The sequence below is a fragment of the Rhipicephalus microplus genome, chromosome X, assembly GCF_043290135.1.
Source record: "Rhipicephalus microplus isolate Deutch F79 chromosome X, USDA_Rmic, whole genome shotgun sequence".
Lineage (NCBI taxonomy): Eukaryota > Metazoa > Arthropoda > Arachnida > Ixodida > Ixodidae > Rhipicephalus > Rhipicephalus microplus.
Window position 1 is genome coordinate 307,194,690 of NC_134710.1, and position 15,555 is coordinate 307,210,244.

General features: G+C 48.5%; 1 protein-coding gene across 3 annotated transcripts in view; it reads left to right on the top strand.

Moving 5' to 3' along the window:
* The window catches only part of Kyat (Kynurenine aminotransferase), a 95,003-nt gene that overhangs the window by 11,905 nt on the left and 67,543 nt on the right, over positions 1 to 15,555 (top strand). Inside the window, exon 1 of one of the 3 annotated variants that reach the window (XM_075879475.1) lies at positions 4,100 to 4,410. The exons of the other annotated variants lie outside the window; for them this stretch is intronic. Within the exon in view, the coding sequence (XP_075735590.1) occupies positions 4,133 to 4,410 (278 nt within the window). The 5' untranslated portion in view covers positions 4,100 to 4,132. Of the gene's footprint in view, positions 1 to 4,099; positions 4,411 to 15,555 lie in introns of those variants that run through there. 3 annotated transcript variants of the gene reach the window in all.

The following is a 15,555-nucleotide window of genomic DNA, read 5'->3' on the forward strand; positions in this document are numbered from 1 at the left end:
TTTTCCAGAAATTATGATGACAACAGTGTATGAACAAATTAATAAAATAATAATTCATTCAGTCAAGATGTAAATGCTACTGGAGTATTGTTTATATTCGTTCCATAGAGTTAATATACGAGCTCTAAGAGAAAAGATGGGCCGGGAAAGCTATAACCACCAAAGCACTGCCGTCTGGGAACATTGTCATTGGTGCCATTACAATAATTAAAGGAAGCGCTAAATGTATCAGTGTAAAACACTCAAATTCTCGCAGTATAAATCATAAACAAGTGTGTTCACGTATAATAAGCAAACCTAAATTGTGTGATATTTATATCAAATTCTTTTACGAAAAACACAATGGTCAATTATGTTATTTGCTGCGTGCAGAAAAAAGCATTTTCTGGTTTGTTTACTAGATGGCGCCACCATTCTTGTACCGTACAAACATTTTGGAGCGGGGCCGTACTATTGCTGTGCGTCATGCGGCCGATTCCGCCGCCTTGCTTGCGTCTCATTATCTGTGTTGCTATGAGCGAACAACTCGATTTTATGTGGCAGTCTTTTTCTGCATTGTAACAGATATCCACAAAACAGAAAAAAAAATACCAGGAGTTAAGCAGTGGCGAGTGCGTACATCACCCGAAAGCTGAGTATCGTTCCATCATGGCGGCACACGAGTGGTTATAGGTTTTAATTCATGGGCCCTATGAAGAGCTTTTCCTCTAAAGTCTGTATATCAACTCGATAATTCATTTATCTGGAGTGGTGTTTTGTTTGATGACTTGTGTTTTGTTAAAGGTAAACATCAATGAAATTTACTTTTGGATCAATTACTTTTAAAGTAGTAGTACGTCTAGTGAAGCAATATTGAAATGGATGCAAGACTTGCAAATATAAATCTTTTTTGCTGGGTGAGGAGGAGGGAAGAAAAAAAGATTGATAGACAAGAGATGACCAGAGACCTTGCAGTCTATGTAGAGCCCACTTTTAAGTTGAGATAGCCACCGCAGGTAGCCAAGCATGAAGCTGGCAATATGTCTACCATTAGAAATTATCGTGGTGTCCAAATGGTATGAGTATTCAATTTAATATTACAATGATTTCTTGGGTTTAACCTCCAAAAACAACAATATGGTTATGAGAGACTCCGCAGTGGAGAGTTAAAATAATTTGGCCACTTTGGATTCTTTAACGTGAACCTAAATCCAAGTACATGAGCCTCAAGCATTTTTGCTTCCATCAAAAATGTGGCCACCGTGGCCAGGGATTCGATTCCATGACCGACAGGTCAGCAGTCGAGCACCATACCCGCTAGACCACTATGGTTGGGCATGAGCATTCAATTTGTGCACCTTTTTCGTACAAGACTGATGTTCTACCTCAAAGCCGCCACTAGCTTTCTAATTAACAGTTTTTAACTATTTCCTTACTGCGAGAGCGCCACCACGGTGGTCTAGTGGCTAAAGTACTCGGCTGCTGACCCGCAGGTCGCGGGATAAAATCTCGGCTGTGGCAGCTGCATTTCCGATGGAGGTGGAAATGTTGTAGGCCCGTGTACTCAGATTTGGGTGCACGTTAAAGAACCCCAGGTGGTCGAAATTTCCGGAGCCTTCCACTACGGCATCTCTCATAATCATATGGTGGTTTTGGGACGTTGAACCCCACAAATCAATCAATCAATCCTTACTGCGACAAAATTGTCAACTTTTATTTTATAGGTCTTGGGAAAAAATTTTTTGCCAGTTTAAACCGTATACTGCAGTACACATTGCAGTAGACCAAATTATGCATAATAAAATGTTTTTTTCCAAAAAATATAAGTTGAGAAGCAAGAAAAATATTACAATGTAAAATTTAAAGTGTGGAGCTTTTTGTTCCCACCTTCTATGCACAGCAATAAAAAATACTTTTGCGTAAAAACATACAAAACAAAGAAAATTTAGAATATACATTTTGGAGGTGAATGACCCAAGAGTAGTACAAAAAGTATTAACTGCTCTTCACAGTGTTTCTATTCCTATAACATACACAAAAAATTCGGCAACACAATTGTGCTTTACTATTCCTGCCACCGAGGTGAAGCATTTTTCTGTTTTTAGTAAAACTCAGGTGCATTCATGCACTTTTTGCACAACTTTAATATATATATGTATTCTTGTAATGACGAAGAGCGGCTTCGGTGCTCTGGCACGGGGTCAACATAAACGAAGCGGAGGAAGACAAGGTCGAGATTAGAACAGCCGGCCCGCGGCAGGGGTGCTGGCTCTGTCTGATTCATTGCAGTGGCACAGTCTGACAATTGAACCTTACGGCTGAAGCTACCTATAACAGTCTTTGCGGTTCGGCGGCAGCGCGGGTGTCTTCTTTCAGGGATTTCGTCGACGCTTTCTTGGCGATGAAGATGTCAACTCGACCACCGTTTCAGCTGTCCATCAGACCAACAGTGGACGGCGTTCATGCCTCCCTTGCTATTCTTGGGTACGACCTAACAGCCACCATGCTACCATTTTGTGGCAGCAATACGCATGTGCACCTGTCGTTTGGGAATGCCGCTCATGTTTCCCGTGGCCTGAATTCTGTTTCCAGTACTCTGCCAACATACGAGCCGCCAAGCAACGCTGTCCAGGCTTCCTCTCTTGTGGATGTTGACAGAGTGAGTGCGGGAACCGCTAAATACTCTGAGACTGGGATCCCTGACTATTCAGGCTTCACACTGACCAGCAGCATGGACCTGTGGCGTACCATCGAGCAACTCTGCGCCGAGATAAATGAACTGACAGCGTTGATCTCCAAGCAAGCCCCTACCATCTTGTGAGCATTGCGTGCCGTTTAACGCAGTGTTGGATTTAGTCGTCTTGCACGACCTTGAAACCAGCTCACCTGAGAAACGCAGAGAGCTCCAGTCTTCCCTCATGCAGCTCTCACACCAGCTCCGCTGCTTCGCATCGGTGATTCCTACCTGCCGCTCCACCATTGCCGGCCATCTGTGAACTACCTGAATTCTACGGGTTCCAGAATGACGCCAATAGCTGTGTGGCAGTCGTTAACACGCTGGCAGTGTGTGGCGCATGGACACAGCATCATAGATGGTCCATGGCCATAGACCGCCTTCGAAATGGTGCCGCGACATGACATCAATATGAAAGCGTGCGGCACCAGTCCTAGGCAGAGTGGAGCAATAAACTCATAGCTGCTGTTGAAAATATAATAAACGCAGCCAGCCAATGAAGGCAAAGAAAAAGATTGGGTTCGGGGATAGCAACGATGGCTTCTGCCTGAGTGGGTGACCAGTAAAAGAGCAAGGGATTATGGGATGCACCGTCTGCTACCGGCTTCTGGTTTGAGGAGAGTACACGAAAACGAACCGCTCCGCCGTAAGCCTCAGATTATTCGGGATTCGCACGCGTGGTCGCCCCTTTATCTTTGTCCTGATAAATAATGGTTGGTTGTTCACCCGTTGGTTGCTTCAACTCTAGCATGAAAAGCAAACGCATGTATCGATTCCCACGGAATGAAGAAACAAAAATGAGGTGGGCTGTAGCTGTGACGAGAGCCACAGCGACTGGTAGCCTTTGGGTACCGAACGTTGGAGCCAAAGTGTGCAAAAACCACTTTGTCACAGGCACGTGTGTATTCCGCACTAATAAAAAGCTTATGCATGAATTGATTCGAATACTATACAGTCGAACTCCGCTACAACGAATGCTGCTTCAATGAAATTTCTGCTACCACAAAAAATTCACGATTCTCCGTCAGCAGTCCATAGGAGTCAATGCATAAATATTGTCGCTACAACGAACACATTTTCTTTGATCGCCTCGCTTCAACGAAATTTTACAATGAAATTCCAGGCTCAGATACTTATTGCTATGCAGTAAACCCAATCTTTAACATTTCGATACATTTTCAGAGCATGAAAATGCGTCAACGATGTCTAAAACACACGTTGGCGCCATCAAAAATCATTGCTGTACCATTGCTTTTCAACAAGCATGGGCGCCGCCATTGCTCGATAGCGATGGCAATGAGACTGCCCTATTTTTGTTTTGCCACTGGTTTGCTTTTTAGCCGCAAACGATCCGAAGCTGAAGCTCAGTCGCTCAGTTCATGGTTTCCTTCACGCAGCTGCCGCAGCTGCTGGGTGCAAATGAGGAGCGATGCCTTTTCCCGATTCCAATGCTTATTATTTTATTCGCGCTTGGCCAGTGTGGTACTGTTACGAAGCCCGCCTCCGACGACGTTACAAAGGGCGCCACGAAATCTCACCGCTGCAACCACTGTTACAAAAGACGGCAACCCCAATACGGTCCCGAAGGCGCCACTGCCTGAACTTCGCCGGGAAGGTCACCAGCCGTTCGGTAGCGTAGGTTTCTCAGCTCGCGACTGCTTCTGCGCAGAGCTGATAGATGAGCGGACGAGACGATGGTGAGTTAAACAAGCTTTATGTACAGCATATATACAGAGGCATTACAAATTCGGCACTGGGGCTGACAGCTTAGACTCGAAGAGCCGAGCTCTCTTCTCTGACACATAGGTCTACTGCTCGCGACGCGCCGCAGGGCTTTTTTTATATGCACCGGGAAAATTCTTTGAGTAACCAAATGTCCAACCAGAAGTGCCGCTGGCCGTGAGGTCAGAATCCTCCAATGGGGTCGCCGCTTGGCCGCCTCATTCTCATCAAATACGGAGCCGCTGCACGTGGCTGCACCCAAGGACGAGTGAGATCGCCACGCATTGCATAAGACTCGCCAGACAGGAAGGCGCCGCCGCGTGATGACGCCGTTAAGTTGTTCGCATCAGGCGGGCTCGCGTGCTGGCCTTGACACAGATTGCCTTTTTCAGAGGCATGGACGTTTGATGTGGACTCGCAGGCATAACAGCACCCCCCGCCGCCAGACAGTGCGCCGGAAAGACGAGTTGCTTCCACATGGCTCGGATGTCAGGCGCGCTCGTTCGCCAGGTCCCTCCAGGTTCGCCTCCAGGGCCATGGGGAGAATGCAGCTCCAGACTCTGTTCCGGGAACACACCCCATTCTTGAGGACGGATCCCTGCTACACTGGCTTGTCACCACAACTTGTCGGCCAGCTTTGCTCGTCTCTTCTGACGATCTTTGGTCTCAGCACTTGTTGATGGTTCTGCAACTTGTCAAGAACGGTTCGACAACAGACAAAACACGACACCAGCAAGTGCCCTCGGTCACCCGACAGAACACCAGACAAAGTATATTAGAATATATACCTAGCTATGTGTCTATCGAAATTTCGTTCCCTCTACATCAAGAGGCACATGTGGAACACAAGATTCTTAAAATGAGAACTCACATTTTTACACGTATAATAGTGTAACAAAATAGAATACAACATAAAGTTGGCTCCTTGAGCTCACTCTGGACGAGAGCGCTCAGCTAAGGCCATGATGAGGACAAAATTTAGAGAAACCAAAAGGTGGAGAAGGTACTAACACACACGGCTCAATGCGTCTGCATTAGCGTTTAGCTTTCCTTTGTTTGTTGTGAACGTCAAAGTTGTGCTGTCGGAGTATCGTGCTCCACCTCAGTAACCGGCCACTTCTAGGTGACGATATCTATGCAGTACCAACAGCTGCTCATACTTGGGGCGTTGCACAGCTGTGTAACTACAATATGGAAGTCCAGATTTCTCATAAAAAGAAACATTCCTTCTCAGGTCCTCCTTCTGAACTTCACTTAACCTAGGCTCTAGGTTCAACTGCTCCAAGATTACCTTCGATCCCCTTTCGATGACATCACTAGAACTCAAAATTTTTGCTCCCTCTTCCTCTGAAGCATTCAACAGCAGATTTACGACCACTTGACGTTGTACGTATGGTTTCATCAAGTTACTGTGGTAAATTTTGTTCGGCCACCTTCCTAATTTCGCTTCATAATTTGTATCGGAAAGCTTCGATATTACCTTGGCGGGCCGTTCCCAATGAACCTCAATCTTGTTCTTTTTGGACGGCCGCAGCAGCATTACCTGACTTCCTACTTCAAAAACGCGCTTCTTCGCCGATTCGTCGTAGTACTCCTTCGACAACACTTGTGCAGCTTTCATGTCGCCTTCCACAAGATATTTCGTTTTTCCAAGCCTTTGAAGGTCTAGAACATACGCAACTACATTAGGGTCCTCATCGAATCCCTCCCAGGACTCGCGTAGCATTCGCAATGGTGTTCTCAAACTCCTGCCATACACAAGCTCTGCAGGGCTAAAACCAGTGCTCTCATGAGGAGCTGATCTCAAAGCGAACATAGCGGGAGGAATACACGCTTCCCAGTCGCATTTGTGCTCGTAACAAAGAGCTCTCAGTATCCGTTTCAGAACGGAATGCATACGCTCTACCGGATTAGATTGCGGGTGATGGATCGAGCTGTGCACTACTTTTATTCCACATTTATCCATAAAGGTAGAGGTAAGGCAGCTGGTGAAGACACTACCGTTGTCGCATTGGATTTCAGAAGGAAATCCGACGCGTGCAAATATGGATAGCAGTGCATCCACGACATGAGAGGAATTGAGCTCCTTAAGTGGTATCGCTTTTGGAAATTTTGAGCTACACAGAGAGCCGTCAGGATGTACCGACAACCTTGCCTTGACTCTGGCAATAGCCCGATGATGTCAATTACTAGGCCCCGAAAAGGTTTTGTGATAATTGGCACAAGCTTCATGGGTGCTTTCCACTTGTCTGTGGATTTCCCCGCTCTCTGACAAGTGTCGCTTGAGCGTACAAAGTCTTCGATATCCTTCCAGCATTTTGGCCAATAAAACTCAAGGGAAACTCTAGCCTTGGTCTTTATTATGCCGAAATGCCCTGCCCATGTGTTTTCATGCGCCAGTTACAATAATTGGCGACGATACTTTTGTGGCACCAAGAGCTGCTCATACTTGCGACCTTGCGCATTTGTGTAACTCCGATACAGGAGCCCTGCTTTCTAAAAAAAAAAGAAACATTTTTTTCATTTTTTCTAAGTTTACACTTTCCATTAGCGCTTTAATCGAGAGGTCCTCACGCTGCTCTCGAATGAGCGTTTCTCAATCAACCCTCGACAGCTTACTCCAACTTTCCGCTACAGGCGAGAGGGCTGCACCCCTCTCCCTCTTACTCAATGGCACCATGTCGTCTCCCCCTGCTACGGAAACCGCGCCAGTCACTTTGACGACGGGCCGCTCGAGTGACTGCTCACATGACTCACACGGGGAATTTCCTCTCTGAGGTTCTGTCGACTCGCCACCAAGGTCACTTGATGGTTCACTACATTGAACAAGATCAAGCTCCTGCGAAAGCTTCTGCGCTTGTGATCGCGTGAGGGCCATGTACGCTAAGTTAGGGAAGAAGATTTACCCTGCTGTTTCAGAAGCTGCTCTGAATTGTTAGAGAAAAGATAAGGAAAATGAACGGGAAGCGCCGCAGACACAGCCACTTCGGTGCGAAGCTTACCGAACGGGCCTTCAATGACAACCGTAGCGATTGGTAAGCAAGCACTCTGCTCCTCGGCGACTTGCCTGATCCACGCGCTTTCTCCTGTAAAGTCATCTGGAGACACTAATGAAGGATGGACGTCCATGGTTGCCGCTGAGTCTCGAAGTGCTCGACACGTTTTCCCATTCACACTAATTTCTTGGAGATATGGCTCTAACAACCGCATGTTCTTTTCCGATTCTCAGATTGTTGCAAAAGCACACTTTTGCTTACAGTTTATCGCGATGTGCCCTTTCTTTTTGCAGTTGTAGCAGATTAGCAGCTTCCGTGATTCAAACGCCCGTGTGGTATCAGTGCGTTGTTTAGGAACCTCACTCGATTTCTCCGCTTCCGTTTGCCCTTCCCCTACAGTGTCCTTCGTAACAGACGGGTCCTTCTTGAAGTTACGGTGCGGAGCGGGTTTCCGTTGATCAGGTTTCTTTGAAAAGCCCTCTTTCCTTTCATCCTTTTCAACGCGCACTGCCCTGCTATGCAACTTTCCGCAAGTATAATACTCCTCAGCTAACTCTGCTGCCTTATTTAGCTGTACTTCACCAAGTTTGTCCTGCAGCCAAAGCTTGACATCCTCCTCGATGCAGCGGTAGAATTGCTCCAATGCAATGCATTCTACCACTTTATCGCGATCGTCATAAACACCTTCGCCCTTGAGCCATTCAATTAAATCGGCTTTAAGACGAAACGCGAAGTCAACGTGTGACTCATTCCCCTTTTTAGCATACCGGAACCTTTGCCTGAAAGCCTCTGGTGACAACTTATAACGTCTCAAGAGCAGTTACTTAACCTCATCATAGCTCTCAAACGCTTCCCTCAACAAGCAAGTTATCACGTCGGACACTTTGCCGGGAAGAAGAGCTAACAGGTTCTGCGCCCAAAGAGACCGCTCTAATGCATTTCGTCACAGACGTGTTCAAACTTGATGAGATACTTCGCCATGTCCTCGCCTACTACGAACGGTGGCAGTTGGTCTCGAATTCTATAACCGCTGACCTGAACTGTTGGAGAAGCTACGCTAGGCGCCTGCGAACACTGTAGGATTGCCAATTCTATTCGTTTCAACTCGAGGCGCTCCTGTCTCTCGGCCTCCTCACACTCACGACGTTCGCGAACTTCTTGCCTTTTAGCTTCTTCGCGGCGTGCTTTGATATCCGCCCAGGCCTCATCGACTTCCTCAGCCGACACTCCTTCATCCTTCATGATCTCAAGGATCGCTTGCTTTCGTTTCGCACGGCCCAAAGTAATGCCGAGTTCCTCACAAATTTCGATGAGTTCCTTCACTTTAAGGTTCTCCATCGTTCACACTAGCTAGCCTCTTGCTGTTTTCCCCTGTTAAGAATCTACTTGCTGTACCCACTATAAGTCAACTAGCAAGACGCACAAGCAATTTTAACACTGCCGTGTTTACACCCTCTGCATTAACTTTGGTTTCAAAGCGCTCTAACTTTGCTTAAACCGATCAAAGCTCACTCTATGGCTTCACACAGCCCGTCTCTAAACTGCTATAACCTGAGCTAGAGTAGTCTGGTGAACTAAGGGGAAAACATCAGGAACTCACCGCATCGATGTCGCTGACCCCGGCTGATCCCGCAGCTGCCAACCACTGTTACGAAGCGCGCCTCCGATGACGTTACGAAGGGTGCCACGAAATCTCACCGCTGCAACCACTGTTATGAAAGACGGCGACGCCAACACGATCCTAAAGGCGCCACTGCTTCGAACTCCGCCGGGAAGGTCACCAGCCGTTAGGTAGCGTAGGTTTCTCAGCTCACGACTGCTTCTGCGCAGAGCTGATAGACGAGGCGACGAGACGACGGTGAGTTAAACAAGGTTTATGTACAGCATATATACAGAGGCGTTACAAATTCGGCACTGGGGCTGACAGCTTAGAGACTCGAAGAGCCGAGCTGTCTTCTCTGACACATAGGTCTACTGTTCGCGACTTGCCGTAGGGCTTTTTTTATATGCACCGTGAGGATTCTTTGAGTAACCGAATGTCCAACCAGAAGTGCCACTGGCCGTGAGGTCAATTTTTCATCGGGGTCGCCGCTGCACGTGGCTGCACCCAAGGACGAGTGAGATCGCCACGCATTGCATAAGACTCGCCAGACAGGAAGGCGCCGCCGCGTGATGACGCCGTTAAGTTGTTCGCAACAGGCGGGCTCGCGTGCTGGCCTTGACACAGATTGCCTTTTTCAGAGGCATGGACGTTCGATGTGGACTCGCAGGCATAACAGTGCCTAATAAAAGTGACTGTTGGTCTGCATTATTAGCAATATCAGCTAGCCGCGAGTGATGGATGATAAGAATGGCATAGAATAATGCAAAAGTCACCGTACCACGATACCCTGCCTCCATCTCAGCGTTCTCGGATACTTTTGACGGCGGACAGCTGCTGGTGTTAACGTGTTAATGCAACTGTTTGGTTCGTTCACGAAAGCGTTTTTAGGCGTCATTTCAGCGTACTTTTCACTATGGCCTCGCTATGCATGGGTGAGAATCACGTCGTGACGCTGCTGGGAAAGAATAGAAAGCAGCGGACATTTTTTGAATTTTGAGAATAAACGTTTCTTTGTCTGGTAGCTCAGATCAGGTATATTTTTTTCGATTTCACTACAACGAAATTCTCGCTTTAACGAAATTTTTTCACCACCCCGTCAGTTTCGTTGTAGTTGGCTTTGATTGTATCGAGAAATAAGTTGTCATGCAGGTGTGCCTAGAAAAGGTATTATAAGAACGGGCGGGCGAATTATACCGGTCATATGATATAAACGCCGACATTGCATCCGTATATATGGCATACAAAAAAAAAGTGAAAGCTTCACTCAAAAGTAAGTTTACACGAAGCACTGGACGAATCCGGGAAGACTTGGCGGATTGGAGCGCGAAGATAGGCGTCGGGGCAATGACATCAGCTAGCAAAGGTGCTCTCTCAATGGATCGACTCAATGGCAAGCGGTCCACATGACGCACGGAAGCCCCGTCGCGGTGGTCTAGTGGCTAAGGTACTCGGCTGCTGATCTGCAGGTCGCGGGATCAAATCCCGGCTGCGGCGGCTGCATTTCCGATGGAGGCGGAAATGTTGTAGGCCCGTGTGCTCAGATTTGGGCGCACGTTAAAGAACCCCAGGTGGTCTAAATTTCCGGAGCCCTCCACTACGGCGTCTCTCATAATCATATGGTGGTTTTGGGACGTTAAACCCCACATATCAATCAATCAATCAACATGACGCACAGAACACAAAGATTATTCAGGAAGCACAAATTTTACTTGACACTTTTAGAGTCGACATCGCGAAGCTCACTGCTGTACAACAGCCAACCTCTTCCAGTAACGATGAGCTGTCCCAGATAAATGAGCAATACGATCTATATATCCCGGCAAAACATATCAAGGAGGAATATACAGCTATAGCGGAGTATTAAGACGAAGCTGTCAGCATGCTCACTGAGCTACGTTGCCGAGTCAGTCAGTTAGAACAGGAGCAGAATAGCCATGCTCAAGTTAGTAGTACTGAAAACACAGAAGCAACGGCTTTCAGAAACGAAAGTCCCGCAAGATTTATGGCACCCCGATTGCCGCAACTGCAGATTCCAACGTTCACAGGCGACATCTCACAGCGGACAGGCTTCTGGGAGCAATTTGAGCAGCTGATTCACCTCAAAAACGATCTCATACCATCCACAAAGTTCTATTACCTGAAGAGGTTCGTATCCTGTGACGCAGCGACAGTCATCGCGGGTTCGCCCATGACCGAATCTTGCTACGCCGACGCTATATCTATGCTGAAGGAAAGATTCAGGGATAAAACGATTATCCAGCACCATCGACCCCGTCAAGCTGTTTGACAACAGCTTTTAGTCGATGGTATCCGCCAGAATCTTTGTATTTCTGGAAATAAATCTATCTATCTATCTATCTGACGGCACTGAGAAATCTCACAGGTGTGATATCCGCCATTGACATCTGGGGGTTTCGAGGATTGTGCGATGCCACGCAACTGAGTGTTCGCTACCTCGGAGCGCTGAATGTGCCGACTCTGACGTATTCAGCTATGCTTGTCAACATCTTGTGACAAGCTCTTCTGGGGGTCATCGGTAATTCTTTCACGCGAGAAAAACAAAGCCTCACTTCGACACGGCTTTCCGACGTATCTGCTGCTCAATCCTCATCATCAGGTGCATTAGTAAATGCGGCAGCAGCGTTCGACGCAGAGCTTAACGACCTTTTACTTTTCATGTGCGTGGAGCTCAAAAGCAGAGAATAGCATGCATCCCTTAATCCAGATCCTGCAACGGACGATCGCACCGACGAAGTAAATGGTGATGTCCTTACGGCATCAGTGATGCATATTTTATCTATCGCAACATTACACTGTTTCTTCTGTCGTACTGATCAGCATGGAACACGCAGCTGCAACGCTGGCATTCCTCTTGAGGTCAAGAAAGAGCAGCTGGAAAAAGACAACCGGTGTTTCCACTTCACATCAAAAGGCCACCGAGTGAAAGAGTGCCGTGTCAAGCTTACCTGCAGTTTCTGCCGTGGCAGACACGCTTCCAGCATGTGCAACCTTAATTACAAGAGGGCTTCGATGACCGAAGGAACCTCAGGAAGTGCCACAGTGTACATTTCTTCAAACGCTGTTTCGTCCTTTGAAGATGTATCGACCACTGGCTAACCACCTAGGCACAATGTGATCTATCGTCCGAAATTCTGCACCGAGTTGATCAACAACGGCAGGAGCAAGTGCGCTCATGGCATTGTAGATGTAGGTAGCCAGAGGACATTTATTCAAGAAGAGCCAGCCCGCAAGTTAAACCTTAAAGGGATCTGCAAGCCATGTCTTGCACTAAACTCCTTCAGAAGCACTTCAACCTCAACAACAGAAAGGCAAAACATAGTGCAACTACAGCTTCTAAATCAGTACAACAGCGTTACGGTCGATATAGAAACACTAGTTATGCCTTCATTTGTCATGACGTAGCTCTGCCATCAGCTAACAAGACATTCATTCAAGAATTAAGAAAACAAGGCAAAGTGCTTGTGAAGACACACCAGACAATGGAATTGGTTTGCTAATAGGGTCAGAAACTATATGTGCCAAGTAATCACCGGTGAAGTTGTCCAATGTTCAGACGTACTAGGTTTAGTGGCGACGGAGGCAATCTCTGGTTGGACCATACAAAGACCTTGTTGAGGAACGTGAGACGAGACGGCGGCGATGAGCCCGTGCCGAGGTCACAGCTTTTATTTGGGCTGCAGCGTCCAGCTAGCCCATGAGCTAGGCCAATCTGAAATTCCTCGTCGCTCGCTGTCACAGGTCCCATTAATTCGGGAGGCGATCGCCGGGCTAATTCTAAGGGCCGAAGTATCGGCCCCCCGAACCGCACCACGAAAGCGTGGACAATTTAGAAGTGGTCCTTTTTGGCGCGCCAGCGGACGCCGGCTGTAGCCCAAAGAACAAGTCAGAGTCGAGAGTTGATAATCAAAACAAAATTATGTTCTCAATAATGGCAGATCAAAAACAATACATAAGTATGCACACTCCACAATAGTTGAATACAATATGTCACCAATCAAACAACGTACTACACAGTACAATCAGCCACACTCGAAACAACGGACACAGACAACAATACGCACTACAATGCAGTCGCATGCATTGAACAACCAAGACACTTAAAGACTACAGAGTTAGAAAACTTGTTCAGTCCAAAGTTTTTGGAACTAAAGTCTGAATGATACTCTTCTGAGAATCACTCACTCAAAGTCCAGCGTTGTTGTCGTTCCGCTGCCCCCGAAGTTTGTCTACTAGGAAACCTCGCGTCTTCAATTGGCCGCTCTCCAAGCTTCAAACTTCTTCGCCGGAAACACGTCGGCTTCCCACACGCAGCTGTTGCCACGCATCTTCACTCGATAGCGGTAGACACACACTCTTGCCTGTAGCTCGAGCCTTCACCCCTCAGGTGGAAATCCTCTTCTTCTCCTCCTTTGTCACTGAGGACAAAAGACTTCGCCCACAAGGGCGGAACACCCTATGCACTTCGGCGCATACTTTCTTCTTCTCCTGCTTTGTCACTACGGACAAAAACTTCGCCGACTACACGGCGGAATACCCTACGCGCTCTGGCGCTAACTTCCGTCTTCTCCTGATCTCCCATCTCCGCTGCTCGGTTAAATACCTTCTGCGCAAGATTCCAGAAAGTTCTCATCATTTCATCGGTGCGATATGCAGCGAAGGCTGGGGAGAGGGCGAGACGGTTCGAAGGCCATCCGCGACGGATGACGCAACCCGGCATCACCCCGCCCCTTTCCATCTAGAACATTCCAGGGCTTGCTCGGGCGCCAATGAGAGGAGGTTCATCGGCGAACCCACGCTTCCGAGGGGAGAAGGACGCGCGCCCGGGGAGTCCTTGGATGCTTGTTTTCTTTTTTTTATCGTTGACCTCTCGGCGCTTCATCGCGAGAATTTGGCGGCACGCCCGTTCTTGAGCGCTCGTTTTGTGACACTCGCGCCACATGAGCCACACAGCTGGCTTCTTTTTCAGTGCGGCCAGCTGGCAAAATCTAGCGTGGCGCTACATGAGCTCCTCTCCCTAGCACTTTGCGCGGTTGAAAACATATACAAAAGAAAGAGAGGTACAGATCCTATGTACATGAACAACAATCCGTAAATCGTCTGTTTGGGAAGTCCAGGTTGTCAACGTGAAAGGGCACAGGGTCGTGATGATTTTTCTGGTGGTCGGCACTGGGAGAAACTCAGTGGCCAAGGAAGAAGGCACCGGGGTGTGTTTATAGTCCCACGATGGCTTGGTGGATGCATTTCGTGAGTGCTCCAGGTAGCGCCAGCGGACGCCGCTGTGAAAGGAGCCCGTAGAAGTGCCGGTTTGGCCGCTAACGTTGGCAGTGGGTAGGTGGTGCTCGTGTAGAAGTCAGTGGCGGTGCAATAACACCTTCTGCGTTCTATTGCAGCTGGTGTATCGACACGATTATAAGAGTTGACTGATGCGGAAACGCCGGGCTTGAAGGACCACGCGAAGGACAGCACGTGATCGGTCGGTGTATGGGGCCTAGGTGGATGAGGCTTGCCACGTGTCAAAGGGAATGCCTGCAGTCCAGTTACACGCTTGCTGGTTTGTGCCCCTCGTCGAGAACACGGCAGGAGGCATGTCATGGAACAGAGGAAACGCACATTCTGGAGGAGTGTCAGTCGGCGTCCCGGGAGTCGTAGAAGCCCCTTCGGTAGGTGGTGCATGAGGGCTCATGCTCAGGTCGGAGTGGCTGATGGCTGCCTCTGTGGCAGGCACGAAGTGAGTGGTGTGCTCAGCCATAGGTGGAGCCGGCACGTCGTTCGTTGGCGCATTCGTCACGGTGGCAGCATCCTGCACATTCGGTCGTGTCAGGTGAGGGGCACGAGTTTCTGCTGCAGGGTACATTTACGGAGATGCTAGTGGCTGCTGGAAGGACACACAGAGCAGTGACATGGATAGGGAGTCACCTTCGGACATTGTTGACAGCAAACCCTGTGTGATCGGGGGCCGAGTTGCAGGTGTGACGATGTCCGAGATCGTAGCAGACTCCAGGGTGTGCGGCAATTTGGCCGTCGTGGAGTCTGACATGTCTGAGAAGCTGCGGTCTGTGGAGGTCAGACAAAATGCGCGGGTGGCGAGCGGGTCTGAAGAACCATCGGCCGAGGACTTAGAAAAAACGCACCTTGCGGCGGACTGGTCGTCGGCAGCAGTAACGTCACGAAGAACCTCGTCGGGTCTGTGACCGTATGTGAGAATTGCTGCGCTAGTAGCCAGACGAGAGATGCTCCTCGTGGCTGACTGGTTCAATGCTGCATGAACGTCCTGAACCTCTTCGGGTTGGCAGTTGGGCGCAGGAATCACGTTGCTAGTGGTCGGACAAGAGCAAGGAGACATAGCTGGGCAAGCAAAGGCTTGGTCAAGGCATGGATGATGGCTGGTTGATACCGCTTGCTGTGGCTCACAGGAAACCGGGAACCCAGGCGTGTGAACTCGTTCTTCAAGGGAGAGCTGCGGACCGGTTGGTAGTGTGTGCTGCGAAGCAGTAGCAGTC